Source organism: Salminus brasiliensis, chromosome 7, assembly GCF_030463535.1.
Source record: "Salminus brasiliensis chromosome 7, fSalBra1.hap2, whole genome shotgun sequence".
NCBI lineage: Eukaryota > Metazoa > Chordata > Actinopteri > Characiformes > Bryconidae > Salminus > Salminus brasiliensis.
The window spans coordinates 6,870,382-6,888,554 of record NC_132884.1 but is presented as its reverse complement, the minus strand read 5'-3'; the positions used below and the strand labels follow the sequence as shown (position 1 = coordinate 6,888,554).

Genomic DNA, 18,173 nt, shown 5'->3' with positions numbered 1-18,173 from the left:
ATTACCTACTGATCACCAGTCTATAAACCTTCTTGCCGTTTAAGTGCTCAGCTAGGCACTGCTGTTTCTCGCTGGAGCAAGCAGGAGAAGTTTGCCCCACTGACCTGGTGCATACCATGTATCTGATGGGCTGTGCAGGTATTTCAGCCATGTAGGTGTTTAAATCAAAGCCGGCTAAGCTTTTAGTGAGGGAGGGGTTGTTGTGGGACCCGGTTAGGTGGGGAGGGGTAGTCTTTGAAATATAGTTGGTAGACTGCCTGTTATCTTTTCTCCTCGGCATCAGACATCCAGCCTTGGTGTGTCATCTGTTACAGCCCTGTACTGGCATTGGCTCAAAGGGGATGCTGGGAAATGCAATCCATATGGTGGCACTATAAAGCCTAGCACTGAACACATCCATAGTCCAAGATCAACTCAGGACGCTTCAAAAAACACCAATTCAGGAACTGCCTTTCCCGTCGCGCCCGAGGTGGTCCACTGTAGAGAAGATTCCTCCAGGGATCAAGGTGACCAGGACCGGTTGCTTCCAAGAGGTATGTTCCCTTTGCTGTAAACCTGTGCACTGATAACACTATTTTTGGTGTTTTATAATCCTTCATTGTTGTTTAGTATTGGGTAGTGAGAAATAAATTTAGTGAGCTGAAAAGGAACCCAAGCATTATATCTTAGTTATTCGGTTATTAATTCATCTTTTTTCAAGGAGGTCCTGATAGATTTGATATGCGGATTCTGTGTCATGTGATATTCCTGGTTGTGCTGGGCGGCATTTCTTGTCAAAACAACCGCAATGCCAAGCCGAGTGGCAAACCAGCAAAGAAAGCCAGCAGCACCCAAGCTGCTGAAGCTGCCCAGCACACCCCAGACGAGGACTCGAACCCTGGACCAGGAGCTGCAGCCAGCTCCAGCAAAGACGCCAACGCCGCGGCTCGTGGAGGGACCCAGCAGGGAGCATCCACGAACAAGCCAGCTGAAGAAATGAAACTGCACTTCCTCAGGAACACGCCAGCTATGTGCAATGATGGCACCGCAGCAGGGTGAGACGATAACATCATGAAATCATGAAATCTTAATCTCAAGATTAAGCTTCTTTATAACTCATATTGTTAAAATGTAAGGGAACTGGACTGACTTGATGAACCCCTTAGCCTAAATTTAAGGATTAAGATTTAGTTATTAATTTAAAAAATATAAAATATAATATAAAATATTATTTCCTAATAAGAAATTAAATCTAGTCATGATCTTTTCATTATTTTATTGAAATATTCTGGCCAATTATCTAATAACTGGCCAATTTATAACTATTATAGATTACATGAAACAGCAATGAAATGTATGTAAAGGAGAACAGTCTGGAACAAATAGATTTGCAGAGCTTAATTAACAGCCATTCAACTCAGTAGAATTAAACACTGAATTAATTAGTTAGTAATTCATTTTAATCTCAGATTGTAATTGATTTACACTTGTCTAATGACAAAAGGCAGAAGTCATTTACAAAATGTCCTGATATGGCTGTGTTCTCTGTATGTCACCCATTCGTAACCCATCTATATTTGCTTGTGGTCCACAGGTTTTACCTAAAGGAGTTCAAAGGAAGCAAGAGGTGGCTGATATTTTTGGAGGGTGAGTATTTAAAACAAAGTTAATTCTGTCAAGGAGAGTCAGCAGGCTTAAATGCGCTGCTCAGCGTTATTTTGACTGGTGGTCATCTCCTTAGACGCATACTCTTTTTGCTTTTTTGGAACGAGTCACACCGTGTCACTTCATTTGTATTTAGACATTAGATTTATGGTGTCACCACCGGGCAAGAAAAGCAACCTGCCATGCAGCTGGATTAACTCTGCCAAGACAATAATACAAGGAGGAAACCCTGCTGAGATCCTGTACAGTTATGTTTCTGACTGGGAACAAGTAACTGTACTGGATAAGGAATGCTCTTTCACTTATTTTTATGTATTTTTTTTGGAAAAGCTAGTTGTACTATAGAATAGCCTTAGAGTTATGGAGACCTTTAGTTTAAATACAGTGAGAAATATGTGCTTTAGCTTTGTATTGTATTTAGGTCTATTTTGGGTGTTACACTTGTTTCTACAGGAATTTGAAATAACTTCATAAAGCTAGTTATACCATAGAATAAAAGTGTCATTTCTACATCCTACAATGTTCATAATGGACAAAACAAGCAGGACTCAGAAGGGGAAAACAGCATGACCTAAATGCTGGCAATGCATGTCCTGGAAAGCCAAATTCTCAGCTTAATGGCTTTCCTGCCCAGTCAGATGATTCAGCAGTTAACCAGGCTTAGTTGTTATGGCAGAGCAGAGATTGCTGGACGTCCCTAATGTACAGTGTTGAATTAATTCCTAGAATGTGAGAGCACTGTTGGATTCACAAGAATAATGTAATTTGTAAAGTCATTTCAGAGTTAAATCTGTGTTAATTACTTACTCGTAAGTGCTAATTCATATTCTCTAATTTAGTTTGTGCTCTAAGAGTTACCTTAGCAATGTAAGAGTTAACACTTACACATTCCCACACCTGCCATGCCCGGTGTTGCTGGTTTTACTGTGCAGCCGATGCAGGTGGTCCATACTTTGAAAGCCTGAACACAAGCCTAACAGGGCTATCCTATTCAAACCGGATGTCCGGCTAATATTAGTGAATTATTTTTAGGTGGTTGGTGCTGCTACAACAAAGAGACCTGCGATTCAAGATATAAAAATATCCCACGCCTCATGAGCTCATCTGACTGGCCACAGACACGCAAAGGTAGGCTCCTGTCAACCAAAATAGCATCTTCTGTTGTGCTAACACTGGCCAAGCTCACGGCCTGTCTTTCTGAGTGTGAAGCTAAATGCTTTGTGCTCTGATGTTTTCTAGGGAGTGGAGTTCTCTCTGCCCAAGCTGATGAAAATCCTCACTGGTATAATGCCAACATTGTGTAAGTTCCTCCTTTGCAAAAGTGGGAAAGCCAGGAAGTGAGTGACTCAGCACATTCCTTATTTTATTTTATTTTTTTACACCTGACTGTATTTCGTGTGCGATTTATGACCAGGTTCGTCCCCTACTGCTCCAGTGATGTGTGGAGCGGCAACAAGCCAGCAGCAAAGGCCAAACAGGGGAAAGAAACAGGTGAATCAGTGTTTTATTTATTTACAAAGTGCAATGATTCGGGGTGCAGAGACATCTGTGGTCAAGAGTCCAACAGAGCATAGCTGATCTCCCTGAGGCTCCATCCACAAATTTCTGGTTATTTTTAAAAATGTAGATTTCTCTCTGCATTTTGCCCTCCTGTACAACCTACAACCCAACCCTGCATCCTGTTAGCCTAGTGGAGCTTGTGTTAGGGGGAAACCTAACAAGGTGAAATCAGACATGACTAAATTGATGAGTAAAACAGCGTACTAATATATTGCCTGTCCTAGTGAACGCTGTGTCCTTTGTGACAAGTCTTACATTTAATTAAAAAGATCCAAGATTATAACATTATTTAAGCTCAGTGTGTCTGTTATGTGTTCCAGAATACTCCTTTATGGGATCTGTAATCATTCGGGAGATGATCAAAGACCTTGCATCAAAAGGACTAAAACAGGCCAAGGTTGTGATGTTAGCTGGAACCAGGTAAGCGCTTGCTAAGGGCCTTCGAATAATTTCATTCATTAAGATATGAAAGGAGAATGATGCATAAGTCTTCTCATATTTTTTAAATGGGACTGGGTTGCCTTAAGATGGAAAGGCAAAGTGACTCATTATAGCTGTCAAGATGCATTTAGATCTAATAACAAGAAACAATAGAAGCAGAGGCATTAGGTCAGAGGGTTGAAACCCTATCCCCATGTATGGACCAGTCACTTGCTTGCACAGTTTGACTACACTACCGCCTTTATACCGCACTATTTGTAGCTCATCCTGTTGTCTACCATAAAGATGTATACCCCAGCTTGTGATGCTATGGACAATGACATAATATCTATGTATGTCCTGCCATGAAGAGAGGCAGAGTTCTAAAGATTCTTCTAGGGTTACTGGCATGTTTAGATGGTCTGTTGCAAGCGCCAAAAAAGAACATGCAATCATTCATGCAGATATACATAAGAGTCTTATTACACCAAAGTCTGCATCTTATCCATGTTCTGTGTCAGCTGGGATGTGTTCCAGCTATGTTTCCAGGAAGTCAGAAAGTGATCAAATTGAGCAGTTCTTCCTTACCTACAGTGCCGGTGGAACAGGTGTGCTACTTAACATCGAGAAGGTGGCCAGTCAGTTGGAGCAGCTGGGGGCAGACACGCAGGTCCGAGGCCTGGTTGATTCCGGATGGTTTCTAGAGAGCAAGCAGCAAAAGGCCCCAGACTGTCCAGACAGCGTCTCTTGCTCTCCTGTTGATGCTATTAAGAAAGGGATCCGGTAAGATGCATTGGCCATGACATTCACTTTGAACGCTGCATCTAGACCATGTTACACAATGCTATCTTCAAGGCATACCATGGTTCAGAAGATCTACACTTTCTTTCAGATTATGGAATGGAGTTATTCCAGAGAAGTGTAAGCAACACTACAAAAGAGGCGAGGAGTGGCAATGCTTTTTTGGACACAAACTATTTTCCTTCTTAAGCAGTGAGTTCTTTCACATACATTTTCTTTTCATACAGTACCAGAACTAAAGGCATTAGGTAAACACAGAGCATCCATAACATTCAAATCCATTCTTAAAGCAGAAAATGGAAAAGCTTTTCAAGGTCAAAGCATCTCCAAACCGGCAGATCTTACAGGGTGTTCCCAGTATGCAGTGGTTAGAACCTACCAAGAGTGCTCTAAGGAAGGACAGAGTCATGAGCACCAACATACAAATTCTAGTATGAAACAACCTTAGACAAGCTATAATTTTATTTACAGTTTACCACTCAGTATACATTAAATTCACAGACAGCTCATCTGGAGCTTCACACAAAACAAAATAAATGGTCAAATAGATGTCAAGATACTCTCAGTTTTACAGCTAGCTACTGCTCTAGCTACCACCACCATAACATTAGTTGGTTTGATAGCGTTTGCTAACTAGGTTTGGCCAAAAATGTCATTTCTAAAGTCTTGTACAAGTCCCTCAATTATGGGTTCTCTATTCTATATACAGCTCTTTGTGTGAACCACAGCTTCAGCCCCTAGTCACAAAACCATGTAGTTCCTCCACTAAATTCTAGGTGGAAATACATAAGCAGATTTAGAAACACATACACAGGTGTAAGGTGATCACCCCACAGACAATGCTAGGGGGGGTTGGTACACCCCCTATCCCACACCTGGCATTCAGCATAGTGCCAACAGGTTTATGTTTACCTGCTTCATGCAGTCCTATTCTTTTGGCAAGAATGTGTATTTGCACATCTGTGTTCTAATGACTGTATTTAGCAACTTAAAGTAGCTAAATACATTCATTAGAAGGGTTGTTCACAAACATTTGAAGAAATATTGTATAGACTGAATACACAGGTAGGAGAGTATAGTGTTAGGAGTCTTGCCCAAGGTCTATTTAGCTAGTTAACCCCTAGACTAATTTAACCCCTAGACTGCTATGGGGAGGGCAGTGTTGTTACCAATTAACAACACCACACCAACCAACCACCAAAATACATATTTTTGGGCTCATTTCATTACTATTTGCCTTTAAGAAAGAGCTACCTTCCATTTCTCGTTTTGCATTTTTTCAAAAGCAGGGTTTCAGAAATCACTAACTCGGTTAGCCACCCAACAAAAATATTTCACACTTGTTTGCTAACACTAATTAGCTAATTTAAAGGCAGAATTGTAGCTACTTCTCTAAGCCAAATACCTGCACAGTGCTATGTTTTATTATATCATTGCACAGTATATGTTTCTAGAAATTAACTGTAGTTCGTACAATTTCACTTACCGAGATTTTTAATCTCAAGTTTCTCTCAGGCTAGTGGTGTTGTACGCTACAATACAACCAATCAGACGACGTGAGAACAAGCCGTTAAAACAATGAGAGAAAAGGAAAATGCTTTTTACTCTATTGATACTCTACTCTATTGATATTACCAGTTATGTCTAATTGTTCTGTATTAAATAAAGACTCAGACTTTTTTAAAGAGAGAGAGAGAGAGAGAAAGAGAGAGAGAGAGAGAGAGAGAGAGAGAGAGAGAGAGAGAGAGAGAGAGAGAGAGATTTAATTAATGCACTCAAGTCCAGATATTATTTTATTATTGTAGATAAGTGTAGATTGTGAATTAAATGAACCAGCTACTTGGGGGAAAAAAGCAAAAATAAATAAAGCATCAAAAAATAATAAGAAGAAAAAATGTATAAAAACACTGTCTGTCCAAATAAGCACACCTTGCCTTATGTTGAACTTTTATATTTGAGTCCAAAATAAATAAATAAATAGCATAAAATGTGTGTTTTATTATGAGTATGAGTGACTATTACTGACAGGCATTTAGTTGCGCATGCCCAGCTTGGAGCTCCAGCCAGCACCTCTGGGAAAGGTGTGAGTGGTAATTTTGATCTATAAGTAATCATCCATTATCGTTTCCTGACCTAACGTATACTGTCACGGTCGAATGCCATCAAGTACTCAGATTTATGTTCCAAAATGTAGTGTAAGGTCTTTGCAGTAGGCTGTTACTGTTACTGCAGCAATGGGAGAAATCAAACTCCCTATTATTTCCCTTGATTGAAAAAGCAATGGTGGAGAAGCAGGCATCTACAAACATTTCGAGGTTTAAGAGTTTTATTGTCATAAGCACAGTAAACAGGCAGTTACACTGCACACTTAACACAGACCATTAAGGCAAGTAAGCACTACACAACACACGTTAAAGACTATACACACAATGGACTATATACTGACTGAGGAAGCTCTTGTACTCTCTTGCAGCGCCTCTGTTTGTGGTACAATGGCTCTTTGATGAGGAACAGTTGCGTGTCGAGAACATTTATATGGGGGGGCAGTCCCTTTCTGAGCAGCAGTGGACCTACATGCAGAACCTGGGAAAAGAGCTGAAGAACTCCCTCAAGGATGTTACGTGAGTGCTTTTAGATAAGTACAGGAGTCTATGTTCAAAGCCCTCCCTCCAGCATGTGCTACAAGCTTTGTGCTATATGTCTTTTTTTTCAGGGCTGTGTTCGCCCCCTCCTGCCTGTCTCACACATTGATCACCAAAAGGTAAGGACACCCTAGCCCTTACGCAGTGAGCTCATGCTGCTGTTTTGGAACACTCGTCCATCATGCTGCATTCTAGGTGTCACCAGAATGCCACTTCACACTTTCACACATCTAACCAGGAGGCCTCTCTCTGCACCCAGTCGTGCAGGGCAAGGTAATGGAGCATATAGGTGTTGCGGGGGTTAGAAAGCAACCTCATGATTTTGTTTCGTGTTATGAGCATAAAATCAAAGTCATGCACATGCTATAAATAGTTTTAGAGGACAGATGACTTTCAGTGACAATTCTGAGGACTTTCATAGCAGTTTAATGGATTTTTATAGAATAAACAAATAATAATATATTTTTCTTTCTCTTCACATTGTTTTCTTTTACAGTTTAACTTGTCTGTAAATCCATGACTTTGGTAACTATAAGTTTCTTGAGGAATTTGTAGGGGTTGTTCAAGTTAAGGAGGAGCCTTCAAGGAACCTTTTTCTTCTAAAGGTCTTTTCTTAAAGGCTCCTTAAAGCACAAAGAGGTTCCTCCACAGAACCTCCAAAAGTTCCTCAAGGGGCTTATACTATTAAAACTATACCAGCTGAGCTACAGGAACATGAATGAAGGCACTCCATTTGTTTGGTCCTTTCTGGTCATTCAAGCCCAGTTTTGTTTCTGTTTCAGTAACTGGATGGATTTCCAAGTGAAGGGCACGTCCCTGTCCCGTGCCCTGCAGTGCTGGGACAGAAGCCTTCAAGAGGCCAACAAGAACAGCAAAACCGCCCTGAAAGGCTGCCCCTTCCACCTCATAGACACCTGCCAGTGGCCCCAGTGCAACCCCACCTGTCCTGCACTGATCGACCAGGCCACACAGCAAGAGATGACCCTCCTCCAGGTGCTTGCCAGCATGGGCTTGGACCTGCAAAAGCTGGGCTTGGACACCCAGCGGGACAGTAGCACCTCCACCGGCATGATTAGCAATGGCGGCTAAAGAGTTAGCAAGTGATGATGACGAGTTCTCATTGTCAAAAAGAAATAAAACCACTTTACCTATACTGTAGTGATTGCTCGGTGGCGCCCCCTACAGCCACCCAGCGTTCTGTTGTGTTGCAAATGGAATTGAGATGTTTGACAGGTGGGTGTGTATCTGTGCCGACCGCCTGTCCTCACAAGCCTGTGTGTCCAATAGGGAGTGGGTTTTGGGTTTGGCCTGAGGCTCTTAAGTGAAGCATGAGTTATGAGAGTATGTGTAGCTAGTCACAGTTAATCCACAACTAATGATAGGTTATCTCCAACAAGGAGAGTGGACTGAGGAGTCTTCTTTTATGTATATTTAGCCAGAACTGTTTTCTCTTTCTACAACATTGCTTCATGCAGGACATACCTTGTCAACAGAGGCAAAAGTTTGGTTATTTTAGTCTACATGACTGAATGATGTAGCATGCTAGCTCTCCTGTCAAGTCTTGACATTAACTACAAACCAGTAATACAGTCATTATTAACTGTACTGTGAAAAAACAATATCTGTAATTCAGAAAAACGTAGTCTTCCACCTAAGTAAGCATCTTTCCAAACAGGATAGAATGCTAATATGTCAAAGAAACAAAGTCACAGTGTGTTTCAGATACACAGCTACAAGCAATACTGTTTAACACTCTGTACACACTATATACTGGGGTGGGCAATTCTGGTGTGGAGGGCTGGATTCCTGTACAGTTGAATGCTTTTCCTGATCAAGCACACCCAATTTAACTTACCTGTTAATTGGCAGTTTTCGAAGGTCTGTTAGTGCAGGAAAATCAGTAAAATGTGCTGGACTCCAGCCTGAGTTGCCCACCACTGTTCTGTGCCCTCCCATACATTCTATACCTGTACCCACAAGTGCATGGCAACACATAAATGACATGCATAAGCAAACAGACTTGGTATCTATTTATTTGAATTTGTTTTGTCTTGGTAGAAAAGAGTGTGATGTACAAATGGAAATCTGCCTAAATGTTGTTGTTTTGTTTTTTTTGGTTATGAACATTTACTGTATATTTACTAATGTAGCAAATGTTATAACCACACACTGAAATATTTATATATTATTCTCACATTTCCTTGTACTTTGTCTTTAATATCATCCAAGTGCCTCTGATGTTTCTACACTGCTGAATACTAATGAAAAGACAATAAAAAACAATATAATATATATATATATATATATATATATATATATATATATATATACACACACATATATATATATATATATGCACTTTGCACCACACAAATGCTACATTGGTTTAAGCCTTAACAAGAAATGTCAACAACTTTTCGCAGTGATGGTTATAAGTGGTGAAAGGTGGCGATATGTGGTGAGATATGAAGCTCCAGAGGCATCTAAAAGATACCACATAAGGTTTTATGTGAAATGGTTATGAATACAAAGCAACCTGATATTGCTTGATGTGTAAGACATTGTTTTAACCCTGAAATGTTTTTATATTTAGGCTTTTATAGAGATTATAGGTCTAAATAGAACCCAAAGCAACCCATAAGACCATTATTATATTTCACTATTCACCATATATAAACATTACATTGAAAACTCAGAACACATGAAGGTTCACTACAGCGCTGTAGAGCAGGCAAATGTGATTAACTTTGAACAGATGTTAATGTAGAATAAGAGTTCCTTTCAAGTATTGGTCTATTCATCCAGAATTATTTATACACAGCAACAGAGTTCAAATGATGGAGAACACTAAAAACAGACACAAATGGAGAAACATGATTTATATTGGACAGCAGCAACTTGTATAATTATCATTATATAGTGGCTATATTTGAATTTCCCTTTAAAACAATTTTAAGGATTTAAGGAGTTTCAGGATTTCAAAAATATATATATACATCTTAAACAATAAGAAAAACAGGAAGAAGAAGAAGAAGAAGAAGAAAAGGAGAAGAAAAAGAAAAGAAGGAGAACTGTTCCTCTTAACTTAAATTAACTTAGAATTATCATCTTGGCAATACTGTGATATGCACTAAAAGCTGTATTACTCCATTCCCATCCAATCTCCAAAACTGGGGTTACTGAAGGTGCCATTACTAAGCTACAGGCTGAATAACTACTGTAAATTACGGTTTTGTGAACCCCTAGACCAAGTCCATTCAAAATGATAAGAATGACCCAATTTAATTCATTTCATTCTTCTTATACTTTTCTGAAGGTCGTTTCCTTTCGCATCCTTTTCTATGAAGAATTCTTGCCTCTGGCCCAGCCGTGCAGCCCCTACAAAGAAACCCACAAATAAAATGTTAATACTTACTACAAGAGCTTGAGTTAAAGTGAGTTACAAAAACACACTGACTTGATCAAGAGTTGGTAGCTGTCTTAAAACTGTGGCGAGGTTCATGACTTTTTGCAGGATTACAGTTCTACAGAGATTATATCTTGTGTGAATCACTGGCTGCGGTTTGGCTTTTAGTATCACTTTGAAACCTATATAAACCTATTCAGTGACAAGTTGAAGCCTGTATGTTCCACATGGGAGTGATGATCAGTCATTGTAACAGAAATGTAAAACCTCTCAAATTTGTTTTTCAGTTTTTGTCGCTTTCAGTTCCTCAGAAATGTAAGGTGAGGTATTAATATATTCATGTGGTTCATGTGGAAAACTAAAATACATGCACCACTCAAAGTGACAAAGAATTTCCAGTTGTGCTAAAAAGAAGAACGCAGCTCTGCAACCTAGTCAACATTTGAAAGTACTGTGAGCCAAAGCACAGTTTAAGCTATTTAAGTTATTTCAAAGCTCTGAGTGCAGTGTGCGTGCGGCAGCTGAAGGTAATTAAAGCAATTCAAACTGAAACCATTTTCACTCAGGTATAGCGTGGTTTGTAGAAAGGAAGCTGTGCACTATTGCCTGTGTTTTCATTGATTCTCTGGTCTTTGATCGACCAGCTTAAGAGTTCCTGTGTCTCTTTAAAGCCTGAGATGCTGAAAACTGGGTAAAAAGAAATAAAGTGTATAGCATTGGCCTTGCCTCTTTTATTTATTCATTCATTCATTCATTCATTTATTTATTTATTTATTTATTTATTTATTTATTATTCATTTTATTATTTCTGGTGCTTTTCATGCATAGATTTCAGTGAAAATCTATGCATGCTGTCAAACGTGTTGAGAGTATTTAGCGTGATTGTACATTAAAAGATATTAGGATGTTAAAATAAACATATCAGTAGGTGTTTGTCCACACAGGCCAGATATCTGTTTTAAGAACACACTGTGATCACATGACTCACCTGGATTGTGGTTACTGCACTTTTCCTGCCACGGCTTCTTTCCTGGCAGCAGTGTAGCCTACACACCGACCGCATGCAGCACACGTGTTGCTTAGTGTGTTACCTGTGCACACCCAAACTGAGGTACTGGGGAGGGGGGGGGTCTCAAAGATAAAAGGTTAATCTCATCTTGTTTGTCTGTGGTGATTCTTGCCACTGTGAGAACGATTTGCATGTTCCACTTTAATGTCCCACCAGAATAGGAGCTCTGATAAAGAGAGGTGTGCATCACATTACACACATTCCTCAAAGGTTGTTGGGTTTTAGATATCGAAACCTCAACCCTTGAACATTCCTAGACAATCAAACTTTGGCATGATTTATTTTTTATTTTTGCTAAACAAAAAAAGCTACAGAGCCTCATGTAGCATCATGTACCATTTTAACCAGATACAAATCACACTTAATCTGAGACCCTGTTTACACCTGGTCACGTTACGCTTCTTAAGTGTCAGGATTATATCTGGGTATGGCCGAGCCACATATAAATGCAAGTGTAAACTCACCCATCCATTTAAACCAGATACAAATCTAATCCATCAAACCCCTTTCTGAGACTCCGGTTACATCTGATCACTTTATGTGACTAATATCTGGATTGAACCCTGATAAGATTTTAGCCAGATGCATTAACACTCTGTAGTCAAATGTGTCTCTGGTTAGTCAGACTGAAATTTGATCACTGTGTGGGGCCGAACATGCAAATTCACTCATGGTGCGGAAATTATTACTGGTGTTTTGGTTGTACTGGGGAGTTTTTTTGTTGAATGCGGCTTGGAAAGGCAGATGTGTTCACACTGCTACAACATGGCTCAAATGCATCTTAGATCACCTCCTAACGTGGTTTGAGTGATCGATTTAAATGCATCTTGGGTGAGTTTACACTTGCCCTTCTATGTGGCTTGGCCTTATCCAGATGCTCGAAATGCATTAAGTGACCTGGTGTGAGCCACATGTTATAGCAGTGTAAACACATCTCAGCACTACCAGTAATAATTGCTGTGCAACAAACAAAAAGCGGTCAGATTTCAGTCTGACTAGCTGGAGACCTGTAGAACTACAAGTGTAAATGCATGTGGCTAAAACTTTATCAGGATACAGTCTATATACTAGTCACATGAAGTGATCAGGTGTAAACAGGGTGTTAGACTGTCATGCCACCACAGAGCTGCACATAAATTTACCTTTCTGTTCTTTTTTGAACGCAGAAATGCTTCACAGTACGATGCTTCACAGCTCTAAAGTGGTGCTCTAAACTGTCTGCTTGTCATGAGGCAGGAAATCATATGTTTAAATCCCATCAATACCACAGCCCTCCATGGTCAGCAGTCTGAGAATAGGAAGGTCTTTCTTCATGTGATAGGGAAAGTCCTAACCCACGGACGGGAAAAAACAGAGAACAAACTGAGGGTGAGGGAAACTGTAAGTAAGTAAGTAAGTAATTTCAGCTGCAGCTCATGTCCTAATGTTTTTAATAATCATCATAATACTGCTACTTCACCATTTAGTTAATTCAGCTAACTGAAGACTTGCACCCAAAAGGTAGAAAAGCTTTGCCTTTTCAAAAAAATAAATAAATAAATAAATCTAAATACACTGTAAACTATCAACTATCAAAGCATATAACATTTTATTAGATAACATCTTTCCAAGAAAAGTCAGGAAATACAGCACAATAAGTAAGCCTGTTGCACAGGCAATTGTCAACAACTGCTCAAACTCTGTACAGATAAACGATGAAATCTTGTTTTTTTCGAAACAGAACCTGCTGAGGTAAAAACCCTTTTCCTCTGTTAGTGGCTTCAAAGACAGGAGATGCAGTTCCACACTGAGCACTGAGGCAGACAGCTAACGTTGTGAGCACTGTGCCATAAGCAGTTCTGAGGTGAACTTCAAAGACACGCTCATTCAAAAACATGAACTCATTCACAGGTGAGTAACAGCGTCTTAAAACCAAATAACTCAATAATAGTCAAATTAAGCAAATTTTTTCTGGGTAGGTGTTATGTGGGAGGTCGGCACAGAAAATACGGTGTCACTTCAAAATCTTTGCAGGTAGAACCACGTGTTTAGAGCTTTGTTTAATGCTCGACAGTCCAGATGTTCTTTTTTTTTAATTCAGCCTTTCTTTCATTGCTAGTCCTGGGTCCTGTTCTGCTGATGTCTTTCAGCCAAGTTAAGGTAAGGTAAACTTGCACCAGGATGCAAAAACCACACTTTGCAGACTAACACATGCACTGCTTTCAGGACAGCAGACTTTTATCTCACCTAACACCTCTAACTTTCAACTGAAAGTCGGATAAACATCAGATTCTACCACAATTTCAGATTGTCTTGTGACTACAAAGACCTCATTCAGACAATTGTAGCGATTGTGTGATTCATTGTGATTACCTTTAGTATATATCAACAGTCCTGTTCGAATGCTCCGAAAGCTCAGTCTGACAAACGTTCACGCACCTTCACAAGCTAGTAGAATACTGGAGTCAACTTGTACAATAGCTGGAACGAAGCAATCACAAAACAGGAGACTTTTGGAACTATAGCCAATCACATAAATAGGGAACTAAAAAAAACAACTGAAACTGTATGGCTGAGTTTAGGCAGCCCTTGTTGGGTCACCTGAAACTGACCATCACTGATAGCTGTTCAAAAATTCAAATATAACTAGATAGAAGACTTCCAGAAGTCCTTGAAGGCTCTGAACAAACTGCTAAGCCCTTTGTCAGAATCAAGGAGCTTTAATGGTTGAAAAGAAAGAATGGAAAGGATGTGTAATGTTATCTTCAGTGCATTTTATCATAGAAGCTCTGTTAATTTGCAGGTCCACAGTTCAGGTGCAAATACTCTGTCAGGAAACAATGACACTGTCCAGATATATTTGAGTCCCCCAAAATACAAACAATGTAAATGCAATCTCAAAGGTACACCAGTGGTCCTGATTGGATCCTGTGGATCCTATTTTTGTTATTTTTATCATTTTTAAAAAGCAGCATCATATAACAGTTGTTCACAGGTCTGATAAGCTGCCACTGTTTGGCCCTTAAAGCAGCATTGTGTAGCATTTTCACTTTAAATTAACAGCTTTAAAATCCTGTTGATGCTCCACTGAGCTGTTATAGGGAGAGTAGCGCTGCTATCTTAGCTTACTGCAGTATGCACCTCGGATTGTCTCATGACTACCTAGACCTCCATGAGCTAGTAGGATACAGACGTCAATTTTTATAATACCTGGAACGATAGCTGATCACAAATCAGGAGACTGACCTTTGGTTTTATTGTCAATCATAAGCCCAAAACTCCATCCTACAGTTTTGGAACTTTTAAACGGTACACAATGACCTTACCTAAGGGTTTCAACAACTGTGCACTTTAGAGCAAGTAAACTGAAGGTAAATTGGAACTGAAATAGATGTTTTTGAAAAGCAATGGCTAAATTTGAGGAGTTACTAAAGAGCTGCTCTTGTTGACATTTAAGTGAATTTGTTTACCTTTGCAGGCAAATCAAAACAATGTCACTTCTGAGTATGACGACTATTCCACCAGTTTTGATTATGGTGATTCTATCAGTCCGTGCGACAAAGGTGGCAACCGAAATTTCCGGGCCTGGTTCCTACCCACAGTCTATAGCATGATCTGCTTCTTGGCTCTCCTGGGAAACTTCCTAGTCATCCTCACCTACCTTTATTTCAAGCGGCTTAAGACAATGACAGATATCTTTCTGTTGAACCTGGCCGTGGCTGACCTGCTCTTTGCCCTCTCTCTTCCCTTCTGGGCCGCCAGCGTCATGATTAAATGGCCCCTGGGCGAGGTTCCGTGCAAATCCATGCACGCCATCTACAAGATCAGTTTTTTCAGTGGGATGTTCCTTCTGACTTGCATCAGTGTGGACAGGTATTACTCTATCACCAAAGCTGTGTCGGCCCACCGCTGTCGCTCCAGTGCCATCCACTATGGACGGGTATCCTCCCTGATCACTTGGATAATGGCTGTGATCTTCTCGCTCCCCGAGATCATCTACTCCGGTGTCAGTGTTAACAACACTTGCTTGGCATACACAAAGGGGCACGAAGACCTGCGTGTCTCCATGCTGGTCAGCCAAATGGTCCTTGGTTTTGTGCTGCCAGCACTGGTCATGGGTTTCTGTTACAGCTGCATCATCAAGACCCTCGTGCAGGCCAGGAACTTTGAGAAGAACAAAGCCCTGAAGGTCATCTTCGCCGTGGTGACTGTCTTTGTGGTCAGCCAGCTGCCATACAACATCGTGATGGGCCTGACCACACAAAGCATCACAGCCTGTGATTATGACAGCCACCTTCTCTATGCCATGGATGTGAGCCGTGGCATTGCCTTCCTGCGCTGCTGCGTGAACCCCTTCCTGTACGCCTTCATCGGTGTGAAGTTTCGTAATGACCTGCTGAAGCTCATGAAGGATTTGGGATGCATCAGCCAGAGGCATGTCATATACTCCTGTGGCAAACGCAAGTCCTCGGCAGGATTCGAGACAGAGACCACCACCTCATTCTCCCCCTGACGCATCTACATCTGCCTTCCCCAAATCTGTATCACATGTTTCAGTTTCCAACCATACATAATTCATTGCTCTGTTACTTGTCCTTCAGTGTTTTGCTGACTGCAAGTTTTGTGTGGTTTAAATGCTAAAGGTCCTATGAGTGTGTGTGCCCACATTTGACATTTCCTTGTTCTCATAATTATGTAACTATTCATTCAGTATTTCCCCCATGATAAGCTTTAGGAAAAATAACTGACAAACAAGTGTGGGGTTCACATTTAGGTCGTTTAATCTCAGAAAGTTAATTTGCTGTTAAAATATAAAAGGGTTTCTGCTCTATGTTCTAAAAGTTTTTTTTTATATTTTGTAAATGAAGTACTTGTATGATGTATGAAATAAGGACTATAAACAGTTTTTTAATGTGCAATGTACAACTACTGACATCTCTGGGACTCTGAATGGTCAAATGGACTAAAGCGATGCCACTATGATCTGAGGATTGCTGGTTTGACTTGCCATCAGCAGCCAGAGAAAGCGAGAGCATAACTGGGCATGCTCTGTCAGGTATGGGTTGATGGCACTTCTTCCCTACATCACTGTTAGCTGTTGTATCAGAGCTGGGGATCCGATGCTTTTCTCTGAGTGTGTTAGATGCCCAGTGATGCTGCATCTGCAGCAGTTTGAAGAGAGGCGGTGGCTGACTTTACTTCTGTTGGAGGAGTGCTCGTCTTCACCCTCCTAGTGTTGGAGGCACTGCTAGTAATGCTGTTTGGGTAATTGGCCTTCCAAATTGGGAAGAAAATGTGGTAAGCATAAGAAAAAAAAGCCCCTTCTAAGCATACCTAAATAAGTAACACATGAAGCTCAAGGCGGATCTGGGATGCAGCGTTCAGAGGCTTGTCATAGACTCCTGCTGCACCTTTTTGTTGTTACTTACTTTTATTCAAATAATTGATGTGTGATTTATCTTTTGTCTAAGTTTTGCTTAGACAAAATTGCTTTATCATGTATAAGAAGATTTTTTAAGGCTGTATAATAATAATAATAATAATAATAATAATAATAATAATAATAATAATAATAATAAAAATCTGAAAGATGTCTAATAATTCTAGCCAGTTTTTATTAATTAATTACTTCCAACATGTACATTTGTTTTCGATGGGACTTATTGTGTTCCTGTTTTTTTATATTTCCAGTGTATTTTGTGTTATTTTGTTTTCTATATTGCTTTATAATGCATAAGAAAGACATAAGTATCTGGCCATATGGAAGACTTTTGCTGTTGCAATTCTACATAGTCACATTGATGAACAACTTTTGTTTTTCAGTTTTTTGACACAAAAGGGATCTGTATGCTTTTTAAAATACATATATATATATATATATATAAAATAAAATGCAGTATATGAGAGCAATTGCGTAATTTTGACTTTAACTTGAACTTCTAACAGGCTTCACACCTCGCGTGCAGCACAACGGCTAACGGCTCGGTGGTTCCTTTGAACATGCAGATGCACTCTGTGATACTTTCAACTAGTTTAGTGGTTTGGCTTTGCACATAGAAAAGGAACTAAAAAACAACTGAAACCATATGGCCGGGTTTGGATATCCCTTATTTGGGCCCCTGAAACTGATTATCACTGATAGCTTAAGTTCAAATATTACACTAATAGAAGCCTTACAGAACAAGGAACAAGCTGCTAAGCCCTATGTCAAGTACAAACACAGCATCAGAAAGCAAAAGTACGGTGCAGTTATGTGTAAGCCACAAACTATTTAAATGTACCCTCAAAGGTACAACAGTGGTTTTTAATAAAAAGCACAGGGTGTGTCATCATTGTAATACACATACACAGTCAAGCCAGAAAGTCTGCACAGACCTTTCACCTTCTCCACATTTTATGACGTTACAGACTTCTACAAAAATCTCCAATACAAACAATCGCCAATGATTACGTTTAACTGATTTCTTTTAAACATGCAATTTTATTATACTGAAAAGGATAGTTTATTTAGGAATAACATATCAGTTCACACCCTTAGCCTAATACTTTTGTGGTGTACAGTTATAGCTTCAAGGCATTTTGGGAAAGAAGCTACAAGCTTGGCACACTTGCCTCTGGACATTTTTGCCTATTCCTCTTGGCATATCCTTGC

At 39.9% G+C, this 18,173-nt stretch overlaps 2 protein-coding genes across 2 annotated transcripts; both read left to right on the top strand.

The window, feature by feature from the left end:
- The first annotated feature begins 476 nt into the window (after nucleotides 1-476).
- On the top strand, nucleotides 477-8,548 carry notum2 (notum pectinacetylesterase 2). Its single transcript, XM_072682878.1, has 12 exons — nucleotides 477-533; nucleotides 701-1,034; nucleotides 1,574-1,626; nucleotides 2,677-2,772; nucleotides 2,884-2,944; nucleotides 3,059-3,135; nucleotides 3,525-3,624; nucleotides 4,219-4,407; nucleotides 4,517-4,617; nucleotides 6,899-7,046; nucleotides 7,139-7,186; nucleotides 7,850-8,548. Exons 2-12 carry the CDS (start codon nucleotides 721-723, stop codon nucleotides 8,154-8,156), a joined length of 1,494 nt encoding a protein of 497 aa, XP_072538979.1. The 5' UTR covers nucleotides 477-533; nucleotides 701-720; the 3' UTR covers nucleotides 8,157-8,548.
- A 4,768-nt stretch (nucleotides 8,549-13,316) lies between these two features.
- On the top strand, nucleotides 13,317-17,431 carry ccr7 (chemokine (C-C motif) receptor 7). The gene is made up of 3 exons (XM_072683614.1): nucleotides 13,317-13,432; nucleotides 13,641-13,681; nucleotides 15,000-17,431. Exons 1-3 carry the CDS (start codon nucleotides 13,417-13,419, stop codon nucleotides 16,032-16,034), a joined length of 1,092 nt encoding a protein of 363 aa, XP_072539715.1. The 5' UTR covers nucleotides 13,317-13,416; the 3' UTR covers nucleotides 16,035-17,431.
- The last annotated feature ends 742 nt before the right edge of the window (nucleotides 17,432-18,173 follow it).